Source organism: Cynoglossus semilaevis, chromosome 12, assembly GCF_000523025.1.
Source record: "Cynoglossus semilaevis isolate Cse_v1.0 chromosome 12, Cse_v1.0, whole genome shotgun sequence".
Taxonomy (NCBI): Eukaryota; Metazoa; Chordata; class Actinopteri; order Pleuronectiformes; family Cynoglossidae; genus Cynoglossus; species Cynoglossus semilaevis.
Genome location: NC_024318.1, coordinates 12,314,514 through 12,341,724, shown reverse-complemented (window position 1 = coordinate 12,341,724; position 27,211 = coordinate 12,314,514). Strand labels below are relative to the sequence as shown.

Here is a 27,211-nt window from a genome sequence, read left to right as displayed (position 1 = left end):
GTCAGTCACATGCCCTGACTAATCGTCGTAACACTCAGCAAACAGCTAACGCTTTTACTTATACACGAATGAAAGCGTTTGTTGTTCAATAGAATGTCCGCTCGTTGAAAAAGCTAACATCTTGTCTTAGTGGCCCACATGTTGGTGTGCTGTGGCCTGCAGCGTCCTCCAGAGGAGAAGAGTAGGATAACTAGTGGAGTTCATCTGGCCCAGACCCTCTTTCACGGTTAATGCGCAGGTGTACTGATAATACTTAAATTAGCTCAAAACCAGAACTCTGACTCGAGCAAAAGTTTTCAAGTTGTGGTAAAATGGCTTCAGTGAAAGTGGCGGTTCGGGTTCGTCCAATGAACCAAAGGTATACAAGCTTTAAATTACTGTTTATACATATTTTTTCTTAAAAATTATAATCGAATGACCTAATCACTTTTACACGCACACAGGGAAAAGGGGCTGTCGTCCAAATCGATAATTCGTGTAAGCGGTAGCACCACGTATATTCAGAAGGTAATATTGATAAACATGCACTTGTGGACTATTTAAAATGAATTCAAATACGTCATGCACAGGATTGTTTTATTTGAATTGTAGCCTCCACATGTCCGAGGAGAGAAGGTAAAGGAAAGGGTGAAGGCCTTTTCTTTCGATTTCTCGTACGATTCATCTGACAAAGAAAGTGGCGCATTTGCAAATCAAGAAAAGGTAACCGTATAATTCACATAAATGATTTATACACTTTAATATTTCCTTAAGGCATTTAATTTTATTTAATTGTGTCCTGTATAATGTGTATATTCTTAAGGCATTTATTAATTGTGTCCTGTATAATGTGTATATTTTACTGCGTATTTTACTCCTTTATATTTGTACACTCACCTTAAGGTTTAAATGTTTTCTTCAGTTTTGTTATAATATAACTAGATACTCATAGTATTTTTGCTTGTTCTGCTGCATGCCTACAAAATGTATTCTATTCTATTCTACGCTCATCTATCTATCTATCTCTATCTAATCTATCTTATCTATCTTATCTATCTAATCTATCTAATCTAATCTATCTTTTTTTTTACTACTATTACCCTTTTCTGAAATAGGTTTTTAATGACCTGGGCTCAGATGTGCTGAAAGCTGCATTTGAAGGCTTCAACACATGTGTTTTTGCATATGGCCAAACAGGTTCTGGAAAATCCTTCACTATGATGGGCCATACAGTGAGTAAAGTCTTGTCTGTTTTCTGAGCATTGTTCAAAACTTGTTAGTTGAAATTAATGCTTTTGACTGTTTTCCTGCCCCCAATACTGACTGTGTCAGTGAATTCTACAGATACAAACACAAAAAAGGAAGTTAGGTGGTCATACTGTTCCACCAAGAGCCTTTGTGGCTGCATGTTTTTGTCCCAACTAAGCAGTAGCACAACTGAGTTGACGGGTTCAATTAACTGGCCTCAGTCTTCAGACAGGTGATTGGTCAAACAATGTTTTTTTTGGAGCAAAAATCTGCAGCCACAGCGGCCCTTTGAGGAATAGTTCGGACATGAACTGGCAAAATAGAATTTCAACTGCAGATACAGCAAAACAAAATACTTATGTGACACGTTTGAGTAATTATTGTCGGCTGCATCCAGAATTCCACGTTTTGGTCACTTATGCTAGATAAAACATTTCAAGCATTATATCACGTTCAAAGCCATGTACTACAAAATTGCTAACCAATGGGTTCACTGAAGTGACTCCGTACAACAATAGAAACTAATGGTGGCCTCCTCTGAAAGTCTTGCCCCCATCTCTCCATTTATCTCCATGTTTCACCTCACTAATCAGAAATTGTGATGAGGCCAGCAACCCATAGCTTGTCTCATCACCTTGCAGTGCAATTGAAAAGTTACATTCCCAGTGAGGATTCTGCCTGTCTACCAAGGGGCCCGTGCAAGGTCATCAGCAGAGCTGCTGTCAACATCCCTGATAATTATATATGCCTCTTAATGCTTACTATCTGTTACTTTGTAATTAAAACAAGAGGGCATGCAGCTCAGAGTGGAATTGCTTTTACGCCTCAGTAATTCCATATCAGATGAGCCAGTGTACGTGCATGCTCTGACTAGTGGTCACGGCACGGCATGTACAGTCAAATTAAGAGAACATAATGGGAAGAAAATTAAATTGTCATTTAAAAGTACACTATTTGTGACAGTGCCATTTTTACACTGAGTTTTTGTTTTAATGCACCACTTTTTCCCTTTTTGATGTCGAAGGAAGATAAAGGTGTAATCCCAAGGATTGGCGAAGGCTTGTTTGAGGAGATTGCTCACAAGAGCAAGTGTGAGACCGTGTCATTTCGTACAGAAGTCAGGTAATGGAAAACAAATGATCAACAAACCTCTTTTGTTAGTCTTGTTGCAGGTTACATGCAGTCTTTTTCAATATTTATGTTACCAAATACCATGAAGAGAAAAAAAGACTGTGGATTTGTACCAGCAACTAAATCTAAAGTACTTCTTTTTTTATGCAATAACAAAATGCAAAAAAGAGCTGCAATTAAACAGTACCTGATGTTAAAGTGTCTTCAAACTGCTAACATTGTTGACCAACCTAATACAAAAACTACAGGACCAGCGCGATGAGACACTCAACTGCTGTAGGAAACGGTAACACTGGCTGACTGATACTTGGCTTAACTATAACATTGACTTAGTTATTAAGTTACACATACATGTCTGCGCCCACTAAGACAGAGCTCACATTATGTTTGAAACATCGGTCCTCATGTTGAGTAAGCTTCTAATTTATTACTGGCAATTGTATAATATAACTTGTTTGCTATAAATTGCTGTATAACAAGGGCATTTTAAGCTCAATGAAAATGAAAATTATGAAGGTTAAAAGCTCATTAGTCAAATTTTCATTTCTGTTTAATCAAGTTAGTTATTGTACATTTTGTTCTTAACAAGGTGTCAGTTTCCTTTTGAATCAACAACATACTTTCTCTGGTCTGCATGATGATATTGGATCATTGATCTGTTCATACTCTGCCCCAAGTCATTTGTCGATCTCTTGATTTTCTGTTTATTTATCTATTCAACAAGCAACCAATCAGCAGGGCTACAGCAACTGGATATGGTTCACACATTTCAGTTACTATTTCGTTCCTGTCAGAAGCTCTCTGAACTGATTTTTCTTTAAACCTTTTCTTTATTTATTTTAAAATCAATTCAAATAGTAATTTAGCTCATTTTACCTTTTACAAAGCCATTGCAATTTTTTTCCTCTCAAAGGCAAATAAATCATTTGTTTTTCTTTCCTCATCTAATAAGTGAGATTCAGATTTTAGACTTTGAGACCTTTCATTTGTCTGTGTCTTGCAATCAGCTATTTGGAGATATATAATGAACGTGTGAGAGACCTTTTAAAGAGGAATAAGTCACCATCGGAGGGTGGAAGCCTGAGAGTTCGAGAGCACCCCAAAGAAGGGCCCTACGTGGAGAGTAAGCATGCATTTTATGATTTCCTTCAAAAGACCAGAGTTCATAAAGATGACAGACAGTGGTCCCTAACTAACTGTTATGTAGATCTTTCCAAGCATATCATACACAACTACAGTGACATGGAGGTTTTAATTGACCTGGGCAACGCCAACCGCACCACAGCCAGCACGGCCATGAACGACCTCAGCAGCCGCTCTCACGCCATCTTTACCATCACCTTCATGCAGGTGAAATGCCCTGGAAATTTTTCCTTACATTTTTTTATGTGGCACATACACCTGTTTTGCATTATATTTGATTTGTTTTGTAATATAGTATTATACATGAATTCATAGAAATAGAAATTTGCCCCTCAATACTATGTAATGCAGTTTTACCTGATACCTTTGTTTTCTGGGAAGAAAAAAAAAAGGCACCATCAGACAACACAAATATCCATTACGTTTCTAATTATCTGGGCAACGGCTAGATTGGGATCAACTGACAGATGAAATAAGAAATACAGGTAGTTTGCAAGCAATTACAAAAATGATTAAATGTAATTATACTGTAAGCTTGTGCAACTATACAAATATACACATCTGATGTAACTTAACTGAACGGTCATTAAAGTTTAAAACATCAAAATATACATAACAAAATAATTACTGTAAGTAATATTGTCTAATATGATCTGTTATTGGGGAAACCTCCAAAGATCTGGAATTTAATTGCTGTAGGACCCACCTGTATCCACCACAGATTAACACTGAATTATCTCCAAATACCTATACATATCTCTAGTGTCTTTATTATTTTTGGCAGGCCTCATGGTTGTGTTGTTGCCTATGAATTCCTCTGTGCCTTCATCTCTACTCAACTAACTATAGATGCACTGTTGTGTGTGTGTGTGTGTGTGTATACGTACGTATGTATGTATGTATGTATATATATATATATATATGTATATATATATATATATTATTTATATATTTTATTTATTCTCATCCCACCACAGGCATGGTTTGATACAGACTTACCCCGGGAGACACTGAGTAAGATCCACCTGGTAGACCTGGCAGGCAGCGAGAGAGCTGATGCCACCCGCACTACAGGCACCAGGCTGAAAGAAGGTGCCAACATCAACAAATCACTCGTCACCCTGGGAAGCGTGATCTCAACTCTTGGTAGGCGACAGTTACACTCCAAACGTGACACACATTAACAAGGGAATATGACTGTATGCAATGTAATGATCTGTTATTTCCCACTCATTTTGTAACCTTGATGGCCACCTTCTTCTCAGAAGATCTAATAGAAGCTTGAGGATGAATATTTTGCAGGTGTAGTGCACACTTTATCTGAGATCATTTTATTTGTCTCACAGCAGATCTAAGCACAGCAGAGCAGTCCACAAAAACGAAGCAAGTCTTCATTCCTTACAGAGACTCGGTGCTGACATGGCTGCTTAAAGACAGCCTGGGTGGAAACTCCAAAACCACTATGATAGCAAGTATGTGCTTTCCAGGATTTGTTTCCTAAGCTGTTTTTGTTCTCATGTCTTTTCTGAAATATATTACCTCAACTCTTCAAGAATATTTAATCCCTCCATGTTAATGGTTGTTTATTATTTGTGGATTTCAATAACAGCTGTGTCTCCTGCTGATGTGAACTATACGGAGACCCTAAGCACTTTGCGCTACGCCAGCCGAGCTAAAAACATAGTGAATGCTCCCACAGTGAACGAGGACGACAGCGTGAAGATTATCAGAGAGCTGCAGGCTGAGGTTACCAGGCTCCAAAGGCTACTGGATGAAGCCAGTCAGGTTTATAAGCTTGAATTAAAGCCCACTCTGTGCTGCACTGTGCAAAAGGTTTTAGGCAGTTTGAAAGATGGTACATTTTCTTTTCTGTTTACTTTTCTCATACAAATATATTTTTCATTTATTTTTTCAGATTTACATGATACAAAGTGAGAAAAACAGGAAAAAATATAATCATTAAGTAATTGTAGTTCTTTTTCACCTTGACCTAAGCCTTATTTCTCATAAAAAAATAATTTCACAGATTCATGTTAATGTTCATAATTAGTGAAAAACACATACATTACACAAACATTAACTCTAAACAACTGTTTAAGAAGCCTAAACTGTAAGGTTTAGTCCAATCTGAATGTTGAGCTGTTTCCACTACTCCAGACTCCCAGTAGAGAGCTGCCCTCATCTGTGACAGTAGAGAAGGAGCTGCACCAGAATGAGGCAAAGGTGAGGCAAACTCACCCAGTGAGGGGAACTGGCATTCTGGCATTAGTTCCTTAGACAATACACCTGTAACGGTTTCTCATTTGACCAGGTTCTTGCACTGACCAAGGAGTGGACCAGCAAATGGACTGAGACTCAAACTATCCTGCAGGTACACCATACAGTATCCATTCAAGTTTTTAAACAAGGTTCATACTACTCACTGTAAATCAGTAATGTACAAAAAGGGGTTGTTTTTCTTTTAATATCATCTGGCTTCTATTTGTATTAGTAGAGATAAGAACTTTCTAGAAAAGCCCCGTCCATTGAGATAGTTTTTTTATACTTAAAGTACAATACCTTCAATGTGTTGAATGCATTTTAATAACAGACACTGCATGTGTGACACTTAATGTGACATGCTGCTTGCAATGTAGACATTGTACCACTTGGTGTCACTGTATGTCTTATGAACAAGCTCAGTCACCTCGTGGACGGGAAATGGTAATCAGTGTCGAGCCAACCTGGTATTTGATTATATTTCCCCAGTAATATATTTAAAATGTGTCTAAAAGTTGAGGTTGTGTAATAATTGTGAAGCTGTTGTGATGAGCGTTTGAGGATTGTGACAAGGAGACAGAACTGACCTGTTACCAGCTCAGTATGATTTCTCTGAGGTCAAGACACAGTGACAGGACTTCCAAAAAAAAAAAAAAAAAAAAAAAAAAATCCCGAGTTGCCAGTACAGAAATTACACTGAACACTTCTCCTGTGTTGAATCGATGCCCAGCTCCCCAATAACACCAAATGTCATTTGTTTGGGACTCATTGTGTTCAGCCGAGTTGCCTGTTGCATTATGCATTGACTGTGAAGGCTGCCAGTCAAGTGTTGAGTAACCTCTCTCTCTCTCACACACACATACGCCTGCACTTTGTCTTAATTTGTTTTGAGGTTGTTGTCTTTACTTAACGGCTGTGACTGAGATAAGACTGTGCATTCCTATCTCATTGCAAGAACTAATGACTTGGTACCAGATGAGCAGTTAAAGAGCAGATCACTTTTGTGATGTGATACGTTAAAGAATACATCGCTGAACAATTGCTAACATTCAGTTAATGTGGATGTTGGTTACATAAGCAGGCGAAGCGGTTAACATTCTGTTCTGTACATTGGCTTGCAGGTGACATTTATCAGCTTGACAGCCCTTTATTCATGACACTATTGGAACTCATTAGCAGCTGTCACCGTTCCTAATTAACAGATCTTGATTATTGACATATGGCACTTTGGTTTCCGACTGTCTGGCATATTAACTAAAGCCACTGTATTGTTTGTGTGGTCAAGCAGTGGTTGCTTTTGAGAACACGGAAAGAACATTATTCACCTTTACTGTTAGAGCAGATGGCCTTGCCATATTTAGATCTGTTCCCATCTACACTGTTGCATATCTTAGTATACCTGATGCAGTGTGGCAGGTTGGCAGAAAGGTCACTGTGCTGGTGAACCAGCAGACACACTAATGTAGCTGAAGGTAAATTGTTGCTTGAATGGCTTAATGTTTTTGACATTTGTCTTTCCATGCATTTGTGTTCTGTCTTGGGAAAAAGACATTTGCTGCACTGAATGTAAGAGTCATTATGATTTTTTTTTTAAACACAATGCTTTGGTTCTGGGTCACAGTATATTCTTTGCTGAAAGAAAATGGTTAAACACAGATCTTGTTGTCCTACTTTTCTTTGCTTTTTACTTTTTCTACTTCCTGTTATAAAGCATACATCTACGCAGTTTTTTTTTTTTTGAACTGGTTCTTTTAGAGACCCCACTGTGCATGATAGCCCTAGTCATTGTAAAAGAGTAGTCACATAGCTCTGTTTCTTTCACTCAGAGTTTCCACCTGAACTGTAGTTCTCCGTCTTTGCCACCATGGTTCTGATGCCTGAATGAACCACAACTTTGTCTGAGGCACATTTCACTTTTTTTTCTTGACATTGATGAGTTCCTGCTGCAACTTTCCCCCCCTGGAGCCATTGAAGTAGCTGAATGTCATGCTAGGCTCCAAATCTTTCTATGGAGACCTCAGGAGTCTCATCTCCAAAATGTACTCTTTCGAGAACTGTTGCCTTTGACAACATCAATATTTATTCCTTTTTTAAAGATGACAGCTATGTAGTGAAGAGAAACCAGTTTGTAAATTGCGCTTGCCAACTTTATTGATGGAAACTGATGAAAATATATTCAAAACAGATCTACAAAAATGAATTCATATGTTCTGTATATTGAATCAGTCACTCAGTACAATCCATTTTCAAGTGTGGATTTCAGGATTTTTTCAGGAGGAGCATCCTCTAATTCTTCAGCCTTCTTTGCATCTTGGCATTCAGTTGTGTCTGTTGCTGAAAGCAAGATGAAAATTTTCTGCTTGGTCTTTAAGGAGACGAGTATGGGAAGGAGCTGACCAAAAGCAGTGTAAACAGACGTTTGAATTCTGTATTCAAAGCAAATTTAGAATGCAAAGTTATTCATCCTCAGCTTCCCAGATTGGTTACAGGGCATGTGGAGAAGAGAAAGTAATTAATATGAGATGGATTTCAGAGCAGCTTTATAGAGTCGGAGACAGAAACTGATCGAGAAAAAACAAAGAAAAAAAACTGAGAAGGTAAAGTGAAATGTTCTGCAGGCTTTTTACTGCACGTGCACTTAAGCAAGTGTGTGTTGTGTATAAATCTCTCCCACAAGGCTGCAGAGGAGACCCGTTATGTCAGGGAGATGAAATGAACCACAGTTTTTCTTTGATCCTTGTAGTATTTGTGTTTCACCCACATGGTGCAATCATCACAAAAGCACAACTTAAGCCCTTACTGCTCCGAGGCCTGATCTGTTTAATGTCATTGTACCTCATACTGTCAGCAGATACTTAAATCAGGCTCAGTGTGGCATTTTGAGACTTCTACATCCCATCAGCAGTTTTATTTTTATGTGATAGCAAAAAGAGGGCTACAATAAAAAAAGTAAAAAAGATTGGTGTTACATTTGGACAAAAACAACCAAGTTGAAAAAGTAATGAGTTTTAAAAAGTACTACCAATGTAACATTTCAATCATACACTGTTCCTTTCAAATAGTCTTTTTTTTTTTAAAGGTTTGATGACAAGTCATTTTTTTCCAGTTATTGCTGGCAAGTTCTGTAAAATGTCAGTTTTAAATGATTCTTAAAATACAATGCCTCAAATGTTTTTGTTGTTGTTCACAAAGCACAGATAATAAGTTTACTGTCAAATAGGAGCAACAATAATCAACCAACTCACAGATGTATGCAGTAGTTTAGGGTTTGCATCCAGTTGTACGCAAAACATATCAGGTCAACTTTATCATATAGAGCATCCAGTCTCATCACAGCATATGTGTGGATAACATAAACCCTTTTCCCTCACTTAGAAGAGATGTACTTTCTTCTAAGAGAAGTACAAATAATGGATTATGAGGAACTGCAGCTTGATGTTTAAAGACCTGCAAATTGGCTCTATAATTGCCTTTCCTCTTTAATTTGTTATGCATTTACCTTTCACTGTGTCTAAAGCTTAACCAACTAAAACACAAATACATCTATCTGAAGGAAAACTATCTGGAAATGTGAAAGTCATGTGAGATGTGGATATTTTCATGTGATTGTGTTGAGCTGCTGATGGCTGATGTACAGTCAGGAAATAATCAATGGCTGGCCTGGTATGGCAATACTCTGAAATCCATATTAGCACTCTCAGTAGGCTGCAGAAGTGTTGGGCAAAAAAAAAAAACTTTATGAATTTTCTGTCCAACTACATGATAATGACCAGAATGCTGCAACTCAGACTTCTGGTCTGGGCTCTTTACAGTATTTCCAGCAGCTGCTGATGTTTTTGTCTGTGTAGAACATACATGTTGACTGATTGACTGCGTGGGTGTGTTACGGATCAACTTTCTCTGCTCTGTGTGGGAATATGAGGAGAAAATAAAGGATCTAATTTGTTCCTAGTGTCGGAGGAAAGTGACACAGTGATTAAATCTGCCAAGCTGCTGTTCACCTCTAATGAAGTCTGTGAAAAATCCCTTTTAATTAAGTATAGGGGCCGGGGTCGATACCTCTCCCCCTTCATTAGAAAAAAGGATTTCTCCCATTTTGCAATGACTGAGCTGTTGGACACATCTGACTCTACTGTCCAATCTATATGAAACTGAGAAGCAGCAGCAGGAGGAGGTGGGGGAGTGGGTCGGTGCTGGGGGTAAAGCAGATGAGGTTGAAGACTGGGTTCTGAATCCTCTATATGTGAGATTTTCTGGACTACCTCTTGGGATGCAGTTAAGTTAATCCACAGCAATGTGAGGCATTAGTCAAGTAGCTTAACCGGAAACTTTTGATAGGGCCTCTTACACCTGGGCTCTTGGGCCACAGCAACGTTTCATAACCACGACAAAACAGTTACTTCTTTTAGCTCCTATTATTGAAAGTAAATCTTTATGTTTAAAATTCAAATGGCCTCCAGGGGGTCGTATAACAATTCTAAATCACCCATCTATGATTTGATCAAATATTAATCTGATAATATCCCTCATACCCATGAGCAGTTCACTTGAACACCTCTATCCTAATGAAGTTCTTCATGAGTGGTCATATAAACACAACTTTGATCCGCATGTGACTCTCCTTACAGTCACATTGTGAATGTCATGGAACAAAGTCAACTTTTTACTGAGCATCAACATACTTTTACAAGCTGGGGAGTGTTTTAATACTCACAACCACTGTTGATAGCCATGTATCAATAAAGGCAATGGTGCGTATTATACAACCTATCTGAGTGTGTGAGTGTGTGAGTGTGTGAGTGTGTGAGTGTGTGAGTGTGTGAGTGAGTGAGTGTTTTGGGATGATGAGTTTTTTTCCCTCACCCACTGAACACAGTGTAGAGTTTGACTCTCTCTATGATGATCTGCATGATTTATGGCATCTCTGTAGCCGTTAGTTCCAACACATGGTTGGTACACAACTGTTCCGTGTGGCCTTCAGGGAAAGTAGAGCCGTCATAAAGAATTCAGTTTTCTGCTAGTTGCCATTTATTGTCTGTCAGCAATTTTCTTTTTTATTCTGTGCCATTCCAGCTACAGTCCATTGAAGTTGTTTGTCTTTTCTTTTTTGTTTTGCACACTTGATTGTAAATTCTTTGGTGTCCTACAGGGGGACGCTCTGGCTCTGAGGAAGGATGGAAGTGGAGTGGTCTTGGACTGCCAGTTACCTCATTTCATAGGCATCGGGAAAGATCTACTCAGCACTGGCATCATTCTGTATTATTTGAAAGTGAAGCATCACCACTATTGCCTGTTTCCACTGTTAATTGTTCTGCTGTCATTGCTACTGTATCTGTATGAAGCTTTTTGTATTTCTACTGTAGGAGGGGTGGACACAGATGGGAAGTGACAAGACACAGGATATTGGTGAGTCAAAGATACAACAGCAACAGCTGCAGTGTTATCTGATTAACATTGGTTTCTTGATTTTTGTCAAACCAGAGCTCTCCAATGCTTCATTAAAAAAATCTGATTAATCACCTGGTTTTGGGGTTAATTATGCTTAATTGTGCCCATAAATAATCATGGCTAACCATGATTCATTTAGTTAGTTATCCCAGCAAAGGCATGCTGGATGGAATTTTAAGCACCTGATGCTCCGTTAAAATAAAAACTTTTTCCTGCAGCGTGTGAGAACCACATTGTCATTTTTCTAGGCACCAATTACTTGATGGACTGTGGAATTGTTGGGCAAATACAATGTCTAAATGAAATGAATTAAAGAATTTGACCAGGTTATTGTGACAGTCCTACTTTAAACATGTTTGTGTTCCAGTTCTTCAAGGACCTGAGCTACTCGGTGAACACTGTGTTGTTGAGAACTGTGCAGGGGCCGTGACTCTGATCCCTCAGGATGGTGCCCTGTGTTCAGTCAATGGCTCTGTGGTCACCGATCGCTGCCAGCTGACTCAGGGTAAGTGTTTGTGCAGTAATAATCTACTCCAGACAGTCTTTGACTAACATGGCGACTATAATAATAATTTCTGTCTCTCTCTCCCTGTTCACAATTACCTCACTGCTGGTAAAACATAAACACCACCATCAGTTTCACATGCATGAGATCACTGCATCACATCTGCAAATGAAATGCACTTAATGTCCCAGCATCCCCCACAGCAGCACACTCAGGACCTGAGTGGATGGTGAACACAGCTCTCCACAGGGCAGATGCCATTTCTCTTACTAAACATTTTGAAGGGCGAGGGGCCCCAGACAAAGCTCTAGACAATGCTCTGGGCCATTCACTTAATTGGCAGATGGAGTTGATAGGGCCAACAGGTTTGAAGTGGGCCACATCGTTAACCTTTCAAAGGACAGAACAGAGACCGGCTGAAACTCCTGCCCCCCCTCCTGCCGACCCATGGCTGGGAGCTTTCCCTCCCCGCTGCCTCCTCATCCACGCTCCTTTGCTTTCCAAAGATAAAACCTCTTCACAGAGAACAGGCAGTGCAGGGCCTGGCTGCAATAGTATCTTTATAACCATTTCAATTTATCCAATATCCCCTTCAGAAATGGCTGCATCTGAAGCTATTTTCTTGAACAAATGATAGTAATTTTCAGTCCAAAAGCAGCTGGAATCCATCACGGCCTGCCCTCTCAGGTGCTTTGTCACTCGTCAGAAGTCATTAGTGGAAGCAAGATTAGTATTGGCTCTGCAGAGAGAGGAGTTGGGAAATGGAGAGGAGACTGGGAGAAAATCTGTGGATATGGCAATATGAGCTGGAGCCTGATATATAATAAGTCTGATATATAAACCTTAATATCACTCAGATTCTATAGTGCTACAAGACTTCTAAAGTTTCCTTGGATCAGGTTCTGTGGTAAATCATCTCTCTGGTCCAGGTCACTACCAATCACACTGTGGAATGTTGTTTTTTTTGTTGCTTCTTTTACTTCTGTAGAGGAGAATGTTGTTCAGCCTTTTTGTATTTGACAATTCTCTACAGGGTCAGGGCAAAGTCTTTGCAGTAAAATATAATTTATTCTCACTTGCATCTTTTCCTGTCTTTAGATGCCTAGCTAAAACAAAACCGTATTTAACACATTAAAAGCAATTGTAATGTTTTTACAACCCTTTTGTAGCCTGCTTTTAAAAAAGTCCGCAAGTTGGTGCAAAATACAAATGTAGGATTTGTTGTGTTTGTAGAATAGTCAATAGACAATAAAAAGCTTTAAAAATAATAATTAATTGTTAAATCAATGTATGACCAAGGGGTAGACTTCACCCAGGTAACAAACTACAACATACAGTTTAAGTGAAATAACCTTCCAGATGTTGTCTTGTCTTAGTGGACTCTTACTGCCCGTCTTTAAGATGGATGCGATACCTACTACATAGAGGTGATGTTTTATCCACAGAACAGAGCTCAATGTGAATTGAACTAGATTTATCCCATACATGTACCTCCTTTAGGGAAAAAAAAAACATACTAATGAAAGCAAAGCGTGGCTGAATGAAAGGAGAGATCATTACACGCTGTGATGCATTCTGGAATTTAAAAATAATTATATTCAAAGTCTCATTAGACCCAAAAATTTCACAGAGCTGCAACTTTGCTCTCTCAAATTGAATAATGGGGATGCTCTTGCTCCACTTGCTCCATTGCTCAGGCTATGTAAAAAGTGTAACACATTATTCAGCCAGGACTGCAGGATTTATACCAAGTGCCAAATTTGATTGTGGTTAACCGCTTTTTTCCCCACACTTATTCCTCCAGGTAACATCATACAGCTTGGAAGTGGAACGATGCTTAGGTTTAACCACCCAAGTGAAGCAGCCCAGCTCAGAGAAAAACGCCAGGTACAGACTGTCTGCAAAACCAACACAGATAAACCTTGTTTTGTTTTGTTTTTTAAATCTGCCTGTTCTCCCTATGAGACAGTGTTTCCAGCCATGATTTAACTATTGGTTCAGAATTGGTAAAAGCAAATCAGCATCACACGCTGTTTCCATAACTACCGTCTGTAACACCTGCTACCTTCTGCAAACGTGTTCAGCTCCACAAAACAAGACCGGTGCAGAATTATAACGAGGGAAATAAGAAATACTGCAAGCTTTTCATCTGCCACAGCTTGTTTTTTTGCCTGTTGAGCATGAGACTCTGATTAACTGGCTCACGAAAAAGCAGCAGACCAACACATCACCAACATTTACTTTCCCATGGTGTATGGTTTTCAACCTCAGAGAGAAGGCCAGGTGCGGCAGCTTTCAGAACCGGCTGCTTTTCATCCATCTTGCAGCAGCTCCCTCCTGGCTTTTCATTCACTTTAATGTGTTTTTAAAAGAGCATTGTGTCAATACACACTTAGTCTTGAAGAAACTTCAGCTGCTGTTTGCCTCAAATGTTTTCCTGAGCTTTTGAACGTGTAAGCCCAACTAGCTGTGAAGGAAACAAAAACAACTGTAAAACTTCCTGTAGAGATTGATTTTTATTCTAAGGTTTATATTGGCTGATGTTAAACCTTAATTTGAAAATGGCTGGTGATCACTGCATTTATGAATGCTGTAGGTTTTATTGCTCACTTCATTAATAGTCATGAAGGTCTAGAGATTTCCTCTGCCAATTCAATGACAACTAATTTATTTTTTGAATAAGGTATTCAAAGTATTCAGTATTTAAAGTATTACATTTTTTACCCTCATTTTGGGGCATCTCTCTCAACACTCCCAAAATATAGTTTAAATTGAATGGCGGTCATAATTCTGCTCACATTTATAAGGTAAGGGAGTCTGCTACTCCTTATAAAAAAAAAAACAATTATATTTTGGGTCACACACTTGATATTCATAAGGTTTAAATGATTGTAGAGTGATAAAGTAAGGCCTGTATGAGAACCAGAGCTGCTACAAATACTGGTAAACAAGCTTTTCATTGGAAAAATAAACAATTGTTTATAGTGACAGTGATATAACAATGTAGCTACAAACAAACTAAGTGTATTTTGACATTGTTTTTTGGCCCCAATTTAAACTATACATCTAAAAATCTGTGACTTTAATTAAATCTCCTACTGCAGTTTCATGTATTTTCTAAAACTCATTCTCACTCCATTGTCTTGACTGCACTGAACTTTTTTGGCAGATTTCTGCCCTGCATCACTGAGAGTGACTGCACTTTAACAACTGACTACCCACATCTCATCTTTGCTGTAATAGTAAGAATCTTTCTAGCCATGAATTTTTAACATTAATTCCAAATGAGATGGTGTCAGTTCCACATTAGTTTTGTCTGGGTACTACCTGTGCTAGAACGTCAAGAATATGTTGTGTTGAAGTTTTTTATTTCAAGGATTGCGGATAGTTGCCAATGGTTTTACATTTATCTCTCTGCTCTTGCAGTAGAAGTAAAATGACTTAAAATTTCCAACAAATCAAATTGCTCAGGTATCACGGAGTGAATTAGAATATTCAGAGTAGTACTACACTTCTAGATTGAGAGTGTGGGAACACTTTTCATACAGACCATAAAAAAAAAACCCACAGGAATTGGCCAGGTGGTGAATTACAGCTGTTCTCCTGCCAGCATGCATAAATGATCCTTTCATTCCAGTAATATACACTATAATAGATTCGTGCTGCTTAAGTGTGATGACAATTTGCCAGTTGCCTCTGAATGTGTAAAAGTCCTTCGGTGTCTTTACGACCTGTTTCAATTACTGATGACATGGCGGTAAAAGTTATTTTACGATTAAAGCATTCGTTAATTGCGGTCTACCAGTGACAGCTGTCATTCACTCCTCGATGCTCTGTTAGGTTTCCATCTCACACTGCCGTTCCCTTTCTGTTGTCTGCAGAATGGGCTTATGTCTGCATTCAGCCTGTCATTGACAGACCTGTCCAAATCTACTGAGAATCTATCCAAAGTGATGCTGCAGAACCCAGGGTGAGTGCTGTACAAACTGATGGAGGTATTTTAGTGTTGTCATTATTCCAGTCATCCTATAACTGCTGTATTTTCATATCACAACATTAGAGACTCTTGGGTTTGAGTCAACAACACCTTTATTAATTAACAAATATATTCTAACAAAGACTCGGCATTACAGCTGGAACTAACAAAAGTTTTGGCAAATTGTTGAATTTCTACCACTTAGAGAGCACACTATGTCAATGCCAAGAGATGAACAAGAAAAACACACTGCACCAATCTTCTTTTGGACAGTCTAATTTTATTAGGAATTTCAAAACGACATGATGCACTGTAGCCCACCAACCCATCAGCAACATTATGCTAATGTGACATCTTTATGAGTTGCCACTGCCGTGAAATGTATGACATGTCATTGATTTGTTAGTGGACCAGTGTTTATCGAATTACTGTCTAAAATTCAATTCACTCTGCAGTGATTGACTATCAAGAGGTTAACAATTAGAGACACACCTAGGGTCGTTGATGGGAAAACTCTGATTGCTCAGCTACCTGACATGAAATAGCCATCTTGATGCTGCAGAACCAAAAGCTGCCCACGGTCAAGTGGTTCACAATGCCCATAGAAGAGGCACAGGTTCATCTGTCTGACCTCCAGTTGGCATTAATACTGACAAACTTTTTTTTGGTAGAAATATACAATGTTTTAGCTCATAAAGTATTTAATTTAACTCCCAGTTGTAGTACGTTATTGTAAAAGTTGGTATGCAGTGTAAAAAGTTTGAGAACCAGTTATTCATGTGTCAGTCAGATGAGACTTTCAGATTTTAGCTGTTTTTTCAGCTTGTTCACCTTACATTAGCTTCATTACAGTGTGCAAAGTTGTAGTAAAGGCAGGTAAATATCAGACCTTCATTCCAAACAGTCTAATGAATATTTGTTCAGCTCTGAGAGAGACACACAAGAGGCCAATAGTATTGACCTGGTCACTGAGACACTCCATCTACAAAAACAGATTTAGATTTTAAAAGAAAACACTTTGTTCCTCACTTGTGATTTATCCAGTTCTTCACCAGTACAAGTGACAATGACTGTGTAATGGAGAAAGGTTGTGGAACTGCTGAGTCACTGGGTTGTTTTCCACGTGTGTACTGATTTAAAAATAGAACATTAATGGCAAGTCTGATCTTTGGGCATTGTTGCAAATCCCAAAGCCTTTAGTTTTAAGGTGCTCATAACAGGGACAGAGATTTATTTGTTTTTGTAGTTGTCAATACCTGTGGCATGTATGTAAATTCAAGAATGTCCCTCTCGACACAGACCAAATCAATGCTCCTTCTGGAGTGTGTGTCCTTCATTCGTGGCTGAAAATACAGAAACACATTTTCAATTTCTGCCTTCACTGACCAAAAACAGACTGTTAGGAGCCAACATCCGGCTTTAATCTATTCAAACATCCATCAATGTAGTAATGTTTACCACCTCCTGCCACAAGCTTTAGAGGAGCTTTATTTTTAAGAATATCAGCCTGTTGGTGAGTGTTTCATCTGTGGTACTTTTTAATGCCAGCGTTATTACTTTACTTTATACGTATGTGCATCTCTTAACTCAAGGTTTAAAGAAGGCCACTAAATAAATGGGCATTGTTTGAGGCTGTAGTATATGTGGTGATAACAGGTACACGTAACAGGGTGCAGGATTTTCTAAAGCATTTGAATCTTCAATTTACCTCCTAACCTCAGGGTCACCGTTGTGTTGGTTCATTTGTGATAACCAGGATTGTTGAAGACAAAGAGAAGTGTAATCATCAGGAGGAGCCCAGGCAGCAGTACCAGGTTAACTTAGCCAGGAGCACTTTGGACAAAAAAAGACAAAAGGAGGATGGCGAGGTTCCCAGTGAAAAGAAAGAAGAAAAGATGACGGGGGCACTGGTGGGAGAGACTGGTAACGGGTAAGTTAGAGGAAAAACAAACTGTGAAATATGTGGTGTTAATGAATCCTTTGTTTGTGAGCCAGTCATTCCACAGCACAGACGCTGGTTTGAGTGGCACATGCCACAAAACAAAGTTTTTAAGGACATTTTCTTTTAGTTACAGCTTTTTCAGAGCAGCCATGTCGGTTCTTATCTCCTACTGTTACACCAACCTTTTTTAGGTCCTTCCTCCTGTACTGTATATCCTTGAATCTTCTCTAGGAACTTTTTCTCTGAACATTTCTCTGTTATTCTTTAAAAAAACTGAACCTGCCTTCTGATCTAATCATTTGTATTCATGTCTATCCCTAACACTACTGCAATATAATGATATTAGTCTATAGTGTATGTATGAACAGCTCTATACTTACCATGCGTTTAATTGGTGGAACGTCGCTAAAACGCCACCTTAACCCTTGTGCAGTCCTTCAAGTCTAGGTGACCACCGAGTCACCTTAGACCCAATGTGCCTTTGTGTATGTGTGTGTGTGAGTATGTGATTCACAAAAATCCTTTAAGCATCTTTCGGACCAGAACTGCATCTCTCTTGTGATGTCAACACATTTGAGCTGAAGATTTGGATTTTGCTCCCCCCTCCAGAGTGCAGGGTTTTATATGCAAATCCTCTAACCAACATGCAGAGATTCAGTTTAATTTCACAGCTAGTAGAGTGACTCTGATCCATTGCTGCTGTTTTGACTGTTTGCTTTTTTATATTTAAGGGATGGATTATGTGAATTGGGATAAGGGGTACTGCAGTCGGGTCTTGTCTTTTACCTCATAACTGTTTGAAGTCTCTCGTGTCACAACACAGTAAATAATTCCACTGACTTTTTAAAAAAGGCCCAGTTGTCTGTGTGAGCATATATACAGCTCTAGTGTGTTCATAACTGTTTCTATGTACTCATTTTTTAAAATTCTGATAAACTACCAAATGAATTGTCTCCTTTTTACAGTCTGCTGGCTGCTGTATCTGAAGTGCAGTGCAGCGCTGCCTCAACAGAACTCAGAACTACAGTATGTACTCATTTATCCTACGTTTTAATTGTAAAATAATCACTATTTAATTTATATTTTCAGTCGAATCCCTTTGCTTTCCCTGATACTGTGATAAAAACTGTAATATTCTTTAAAAAGAAATGCATTTTCTTTGTTGGTAGTGTTTTTATGCATATATTTATTTAAGTCCTGGATGTTGTTATGGAAACATCGGAATTTAAAACAAGTATTCACAAATATTCTTATTGATGACTAAATATAAAATTTTTATACCCCTAAAATTTATTTGATTCTGACAGTGGCTGATTTTAATTTTAATTTTATAGAAATTGATACAATCAGATGATTTTAAATATAGAAATATGTCGAGTTTGGGTTTGATTTCTTTTCTTATTTTCTTATTCACCTGCAAAATTTAAACTAGGCCATTGGTGGGAAACATCCTGTGGCTCTCACTAGTTTTAAGGCGGATGAAGACAAAATAGAGGGTGGGGTAAGCACCAGGGAAGTCTACAATCAGGAGAGAGACTCGTGTCATAAATCAAGGCTGCGGCTGATGTCTGAAAGGCTGTGGAGAAAAGCTCAGAATGGGGCTACAGTTCCAAGTTATCAGAAAGAGGAGGTTTGGTCAGGGGATGCCAGCCTCCAGCAGACAAGTGTCCTGGGCCTGGGTTATGGATGTAGCTCGAAGCCAGAGGGGAATGCTAATGAGATCCAAGGTGTTGTGGCTGACTGCTACAAGGGAAGACCTGGCTCTGGTGGGAGCTCATTAGGCAGCGTGTCCCACCTGCAGAGTGGTGGAGGAACTAGCTCCATGTCTGTCCTCCCACAGACCGGCACTCAATCTCAAATGGACAAAATGCCTCTCAGCAGTCAGGCGCCCTGTCGTACACCTGAGCAAACAGTCTTCGAGGGGCAAGTCTGCTGCGGAGAGACGAATGAATCTGGACATTTAAAGGAGGTCCCAGGAGCAAACATGACAGAGACTGAAGAAGCAGCAGCCACAGGTCAAAGATCAGCGCTGGGCCTTTTTGTCCACAGAGTTTCATGGATAGTCCAGGATGCAGGGCGTCTCCTCCTCAGTCCCAGCACGATATTACAGACCTTTAGGAATGAGGGGCTACAACCTTTTGGGGTCTACCATGCCATGTCTCTAGTGCAGGAGAGTAAGGTGGCTTCTCTGGTGAAGAATAGCCATGTCTTCTCTATGGTGAAAAGGAGCTTTGTCTTCTCTTTGTGGAGAGACAATCATACATTTTCTACAGTTGAAGAACCCTTGCCCATGCAGCACATTCAGTCGGAGGCTACTCAGTCTCCTCAGCCTGGGGCAACTAACATGAGTCCAGGAGGCTTTTGTCCATCCAGCACCAAACTCCCAAACGTTTCAACACAAACTTTAAGCAAAGCAGAGGAGCTTTCATGTAATAAACCAAGAATGCCAAGCATTTCGACAAACAACTTAATGAATTTGTCCAATAAGCAAGACATGGCTCTTATTCATATAAAACAAGAAGACACATCTGTGACAGAAAAAGATGTGTCTAAGGAAATAGTTCAGGTGCTGGAGAAAAGCACAACAAAGAGTGACCTGTTTGTAAGCCAAGTGTTGATACAATTTCCTGAATCTCTTTCTCACCTTCAAACACTTCCACTGCAAGACATACTGAACGTTTTAAATTCTATCATCTCCACAACACTGATTACCACCCAGAATATTGTAGCTCTCTTCTGGCTCAATGTGGCTAAATGCAGCCAACCTGATCCCTGTCCTGCCCTCCTGATCATGGCTGAAACTGGTCTTTACACCCTGACCACTGACTCAAAAACCCTTACTTTGTTTCATTACCTCCCATTGTTGCAGCTGAAAGAAATCAACATAGCCTTAGCAGGACAGAGTCTGCGTTTAATGGGAACCACAGAGGACAGCATCCTCGGTGTCTACACTCACAGCCAGAAGATCACCAAGGAGCTGTGTGTTGTTATACTTGGTGCCATCTGCCCCGGGGACAACAGGATCTCTCAGCATCCACTGCTTCATGGAGACTTAATGAAGATGTCTCTGGACTGCCAGGTTTATGTCCCTGACCTCCTGATGGATGCTGGTCTGAGGGTTTGTTCTCAGTTTCACAGGAGCCTCGCTGATCTGATCTACCTTCTCCATTGTAACATGGATCACACTGGCATCCCTCTAGGAGACATACACATACTACTTTACTTCAGTGTAGCGGCATGTATCAGCCCTGACTCTCACTCTGAATCTCTGATGCAACTGTTCCTCACCGATACCTCCTTTGGTCTGGTGCAGGTTGATACTGTCTTCCACCCGACGCTGTGCTGCGTCACCCTGCAGCCCTACCGTCCACTTTTTTGCAACTTGACTCTTCGCCAACGCTCAGATGTGCGCTGCGTTCTTCTGCACGATGAAGACGAGCGTGGAGCTGTCAGACTGGATGTAATCCTAGTAAACACGAAGGGCAGGGGTCATTCTGAAAGCGTCTCCATAGCAACAAGCCCGCCTGCAAAAGCTTCAAATTCAGCTCCTCTTGCAGAAGTGTGGAAATTAACTTTCAGTTGCTCCAGTGAAGCTGCCTTTCTAATTAATCACTTGTCAAATGTCTGATCAAGGACCGAAAAGCCAGTAATGAAGACCTCCGCTTGAAGTCTCCCTCACAGTTTGCAGTGATGAAAGTGAATTTTACAGACTGTTTTACTGACAGTTTCACTGCTGACAAAGGAAAATAATGAACATTCTGAAGTTTACCAAGTAAGTTGTTTCTCTGTTCACTACCTTTTAATGTCAGCCCACATGGCCTCATAACCACATTTTATCTCTTAAAACGTGTTCTGCTTTTTTCTTTTTTTTTTTGTAAAAGATGTTTATATAATGTTTTAAATATTCATTTCAATACTGATTTAAATAACTATTTTAAATGGCAATCATTCAAATACATTTTGTATGTCCACTTCCTTCTTTAAATGTTTTATATGAACTGATATAAATGTGTTTAAGAATAAAGGAGAAAATAATTTATTGTTGCTCTATTGGAGTTTATCATTACAAGTTAGAATTACATCATCTCTCATTCTGTGCATTTTTTCCAACAGTATTTGAATATTGTATTTAATTAATTTTGTCCTTGTTTTACCATTTCTCTCTATGCCTCTTTGTCATTGTCTGCTTCACTTAATGCATCATTATTTTCCTCTATTACTGATCTTTACAGTATCTTTACAGATGTTTAATCAGTGGTTAAGGTATGTATTCACTATTTGTTGTTGTTGTGTTTTATTAATGTGAAGTTGATTTAAAGTAATTAGTTAAAATTTCAAAGAAGGTTAAGAAAACTTTGTAGCTTAGAAAAGAGCTTGCTGATACTGAGAGACTGTGAGGTCAAAGGTCCTTACAAATCGGAGTTCATCGTTTTCAACCAGTTATATAAGACTAAACTTTATCATTTTTGCTTCTTATGAAAAGTCAGTGATGGGTAATTTGTAAGAATTCAGTGCACAAAGGCGATGTTCTCCCTGTGATTCTGGAATGTTTGTAAAACAAAAAACGTCAGATACATAACCTTGAAAAAAATTGACTTCTTGGGAGTTGAAACTGAATCCTCCTTTTCTGTTTCTGAACTGGCTGACCCCCGTTCACTGTGGAAATTACAGGGCTGGTTTAATGCATCAGACCTCTTGCCTGCTGTAGCATGAAGGATGGTAATTTTGGCTGTGAATGAACAAACACTTTATAATGTTTGAGGCAGTGATGTGAAAGGCTTATTTTTTTCCTCCCTGTCGCTTCAGCTCCAGACAGCTAATTACCATTCAATGCAACCACTGTGTATCATGTCCTTCTGTGAATAAAGCACAAAAGCAGACAAATAATCTGAGACGCTCTATATTCAAACGAAGATAGTGTCTGGCGTGCAACAAAAATTTTTCGAACTATGGATTAAATTTTCCGGCAGCTAATTTTCACATTACATCTGGGCAAAAAATGACACATTTTGGCAGAGGATAGTGGGTTTAATATTGTCAGCACAAAGAAAGACAGCAAGTATCCTGCAGATAAGTCCATCAATTGAGGCAGTGTTTGGAACTGCACAGTTGGGATTTGGTACATTCATCTTTTTTTTTATATATATATTCTTTTGAAAATATACCCAGTGATTAGACAGACAATGCAGCCACATGATGATAAAGGAAGACATTGAACAAATACTTAGTAGTTCAGTAGTTATGGCCAAATCGTTATACAAAAATTTGCAAAGCAAACGTAGAAAACATAAGCAGCCATATTTACAGCATATAAAGATGTCTTTGCCACATATATTTTTTTGAGATTTCAGGCTAGTATGAAAAAAATGTGACAAATTCAGAACAAAACAAAAAAATTGAAATATGAAAATAGGCTCCACACATGCTGCTGTAAACAATAGTTATACAATCGGATATAACATAACTTAGACATTATGTTGTTATTAATGATCACAAAACATGTTGGAGTTAATAGGACTACTACGCACGACATTTGAACTGTATGACCTTTTATTTAACTAGACCTCAACTCTGTCCCATTTTCTTTAACAGTTACAGGATCACCTGAAATCTGTCCTTGACAAGAAAACGAAAGAGTTCTGCACTGCACACAAAATGACAATTATATATTTTTAATCTTTTTAGTGTATTCTGAAATGGTAATAGACACAAACAGTGATTCACCCTCATATTCACACTTGTTGTCAATTTAGAGTGGACCATTTAACTTCCTCCATGTTTTTGTACTTTGATATGAAACTAGAGCACCACAGGATCCGGCCCCTCCTGACACCCCCACACACCAGGATAACATGAAGAACAGGAGAACTACTGGCTGTGAGGTAAGAGTAATAACATTTTGCTAAAGGTACCAACACACTTAAAAATGGTATTCAATGCATTTATAGTGCCTCCTGCAGGGGTGATAGATCAACTACACCTTAGTTTGTTTACCAGCACTAATCACAGTTTCTTAATTTCTAAACTTTTAAATAATAAAAACAAAACAAAACACAAACTCTAGCTGAACTATTGTTGCTATTTACGGGTCATTCAAGTTTCCATCTGCTGTGGTTTCAGATCTAGCGCAGTTTCCCAGATTAAATACACAGGCCCTCTAACGGTCACGTTGACCTCTCTACACTGATAAAACAAAGTGCTCCTGCTGACCTGTTCAAGCTCTGATGCCTCTCAATGATTTTGTCATCACTGTGTGTCATCACTGCTTGTTATTTGCAGTTACAGGCCATGTGGGCAATTACCTTCTATTTATCCTGTTCCATCTGCCTTATTGGTAACACTATTAATTGTGACTTATTGTAAACAATATTCATTTGTTCCGAGGAAAGACATTAGTTATGACGCAAAGTTACATCAATGCTTCTTTCTTCTCAAAGGCTTTGTGTCAAGGGCACTTTTTCATCTTCACTTCCAGCTGAGAGGAGGTCTATTAAATGTCCAGCGTGTGCAGCCAGTGCAGCCTCCAACTGCTTTAAATTCATTTCACTTTCCTAATGAACTTCATTACTGTAGCCCGTCTAAAAAAAGGCCAGTGTGTTTTTCAGCAGTAGCCGGTTTGAACCGTCCCTCTGACGGAATGTGTTAGAGAACGAGTCTCTGAGGACACAGACGCAACGGCGACCTTAATGTCACTGCCATCTTTGTGCGGCACTCATTTGTGAATGTCTGTCCGCAGGCCAGAGAAAACTCTTTGCCCTCTGAATGAATGAGTTTGTCACAGAGTGTCATTTTTAAATTGGACTCCATCTCTCCCTATCTACCCTTCCTCCGTTTTGGACCTCACATGAGCTTCATTAGCATTTACAGGAACTGTGAGACATTTACCACCAAAGATTGTGGCAAATTTCACAGGCTCAGTTTTACTGTTGCCCTGGGCGGGGGGTAGAGGCAGTGCTCACCATCTGCTGATTGTGACTGTACCCGACACTTTCATAAGACACTGCCTTCCTGTCACTGCCAACAGCTCTCCTCTCTGTGTAAAATGTGTACTTTATATCTGAGATCTGAGAGCCCTGGAATTAGACATTAATTTTTATTAAAACATATTCTGCCTTGCTATTTACCAATACTATAAACACATATGCTACCAGTACATACATGGTGTAGTAATATACAATACTTATACATACATATATACCTGAAAGCTTCTGTTTTCACCTGCCCTGAAAATCTAATAATTCCATACTGTACTAAAATATATTATACCATACTTATATTTTATACTGTAATGTAGTACTATTCTGTACTGTTTTAATACTACACCATAGTAAATTGTAATATTCTGTTGTTACATACAGTAGAATGGTATACTGTAATATATTCTTTTATACTATACTATACTATAGTATTACTCATTATTTCTTCCTCTGCTATTTTGTTAGTGATTCTCTTTTTTCTTTTAAAACCTTATTATACATTGCATTAAAGAGGACTTGCCCATGTGGAAGAATAAATAAACTCAGCCAGTCTCCGCCTTCTAGTTACCTTTATTGCAACTCTGCTAATTACAGTCCAAGCGAATGGCTGTCCTGTGTCTTCCTTTGTGAAACCCTCTTGTTTGCCTGAATATGCTGCTGCTGGTGGTTCAAAAAGCAGCACAGTTCATACTTGTGCTTCTGGCAGGGTACTGCTGTCCTCTGATAGCTCAAGCATTTTTGATTACCTTCCTCTAAAAGCTGACAGACGTACTGCAGTAAGCAGCAGGTCACACAGATGAACAGCTGCTCTCACTGAATGCGCTCTTACATGAGGCTCTTAAGACTGATAAAAAAAAAGTTGGCAGGAACAACCAGACTTTCTGTATTTTTATGAAAGTGTTTAAGGTAAATGCACTTCAATCACATGTGCCAGACTTTTGCCTTGTCTTTGTGTGAGTATATCAATCATTAAAGGCTTTGTAAGGCCAAAAAACAGCTAAACTGGATATACTGTAGATAGTCAATAATATTCCAGTTTTGTTAAATGCTGACATCCTTTTGTTTGTGTGCAGTGGCCAGGAATGACAGGATCCAAAATGAGCAGATCGGGGAAGCGGCCAAGGTTCAGAGGTTTGAAAACAAGATCTGGTTTAAGGAGAGAGGATTGGCACAAAAGAAGACTAATGGACATGTTGGAGACGGGGCCACGAGCTGGAGACATGGTTAGTGTTTTTACCCTAGAGCACAAACATTGCTGCTCTGCTCTCTGTCACTAATGGTCTCTCTGTATTAGGTTTGCATGTTCCTCCTGTGCGCACGTTTTCCTCAGGCAGTGTTTCCCCAAAACATCCAGGCTCTCCTTAATGCTTCACTCTAAATTGACTGTAGGTGTGAATGTGAGTGTGAATGTTTTCTTTCTACAGTACATGAGGTCCTGTGATGGACTGATGAACATTGTAGGATTAACTCAGCCCTCACCCAGTGAATGCTGGGATTTTCACCAAGTGGACAGAACCCTGCTTTGAGTAATGTTTAGAGGTTTGCTGTCATCGTATGTGGCTCAGTATAAATAGACACAACTGTGGCTGTTGAACTTGTGTTTCTACTTGTCAATGCACATCATGTTAGCCCAGAACACTCAGCAAACACTTGTCTGGCACATTTCTATTTTAGCAGCAGCTGCCTTTAAACTCCTGCAATGATTAATGCTCATTCAATCTGGACTCCAGTCTGTGGGGTGCTGTTAAGTTAGATTAGTAAATTGTCCATAAGAATAGTCTCTTTTCACAGCCATTCAGAGCACTCTTCAGTTCTTGTTGCATCTGAGGGAGGAATAGTTAACTTTAATGCAGGACTGTGTTAGATTGCTCACGGTACAACATGTGCTGAGTTTATGTTAACTATAACCAAGAGCCCTGTAAATGCACACATGCCACATGTAATGTGTGGAGTTATATTCACGATATCACAGTCTTAGGCCAAGTCTAAGTCAAAAGCATCAAAGAAAAGGTCATATGCGGTTAACGTTGATACACATATTGCAATTTGAGAATAAATGCTGTAAAGGATGGCTGTAAGAAATGTTTTTTTCAGTTTGCAGTTTTATTATAGGTCACTTAAGTTTAAGTGGTTTATATCCAGTTTAGGAAAGAAAGAATTTCAATGGAGTCTTATTCAGCATTTCCTGTGTTTTTAAGTTTAAATCTTTATCATCGTGAGTCACTGTAGTCGAGTACATCATGGTTAAGTACTGTACACTGAGGAGCTGGATCACTCATGATGAAGCTCTCTTTTGTCCACATGATGGTTTGCCTTCACCTTCTTACACCGGTCTGACAAACAAAAGTTTGGTTTTAAAACACAGTTTAAAGAAATGTTCATATTGTGCTCCTAATTATTGTCGTCTTTTACAACGTTACTGGTTCCATGACAAAGAAGGTTAAGCAATTTACTCAAATCAGAATTAGAATGGCACAGAACGGCCTGAAACCCCACACCTCGGTGTAATCGTGTGTAATTGTTATTGATCAACAGCGTTATCACAGCATTGTCGATGTAGCATTGTCTTTGGGAGGAACAGAAAAAAAAAAAAAACAAAACAA

The 27,211-nt window shown here is 39.0% G+C and overlaps 1 protein-coding gene across 5 annotated transcripts; it reads left to right on the top strand.

The window, feature by feature from the left end:
* Nucleotides 1–216: 216 nt before the first annotated feature.
* On the top strand, nucleotides 217–27,211 carry kif16bb (kinesin family member 16Bb). Of its 5 annotated transcripts, none has more exons than XM_017037495.2 (21): nucleotides 217–358; nucleotides 444–507; nucleotides 592–702; nucleotides 1,095–1,211; nucleotides 2,252–2,349; nucleotides 3,366–3,481; nucleotides 3,566–3,708; nucleotides 4,479–4,647; nucleotides 4,851–4,973; nucleotides 5,111–5,286; nucleotides 5,659–5,724; nucleotides 5,813–5,872; nucleotides 10,910–11,029; nucleotides 11,124–11,166; nucleotides 11,576–11,713; nucleotides 13,518–13,600; nucleotides 15,595–15,683; nucleotides 17,446–17,619; nucleotides 18,597–18,657; nucleotides 19,064–23,513; nucleotides 25,682–27,211. In XM_017037495.2, the coding sequence occupies exons 1-20, from the start codon at nucleotides 312–314 to the stop codon at nucleotides 21,257–21,259; spliced, it is 4,194 nt and encodes a 1,397-aa protein (XP_016892984.1). In that variant the 5' UTR covers nucleotides 217–311; the 3' UTR covers nucleotides 21,260–23,513; nucleotides 25,682–27,211. The 5 variants fall into 5 exon arrangements, with proteins under 5 accessions (XP_016892984.1, XP_016892985.1, XP_008320466.1 ...); XM_017037496.2 differs by having other exon boundaries at nucleotides 4,848–4,973; nucleotides 20,945–23,513; XM_008322244.3 differs by having other exon boundaries at nucleotides 4,848–4,973; nucleotides 20,501–23,513.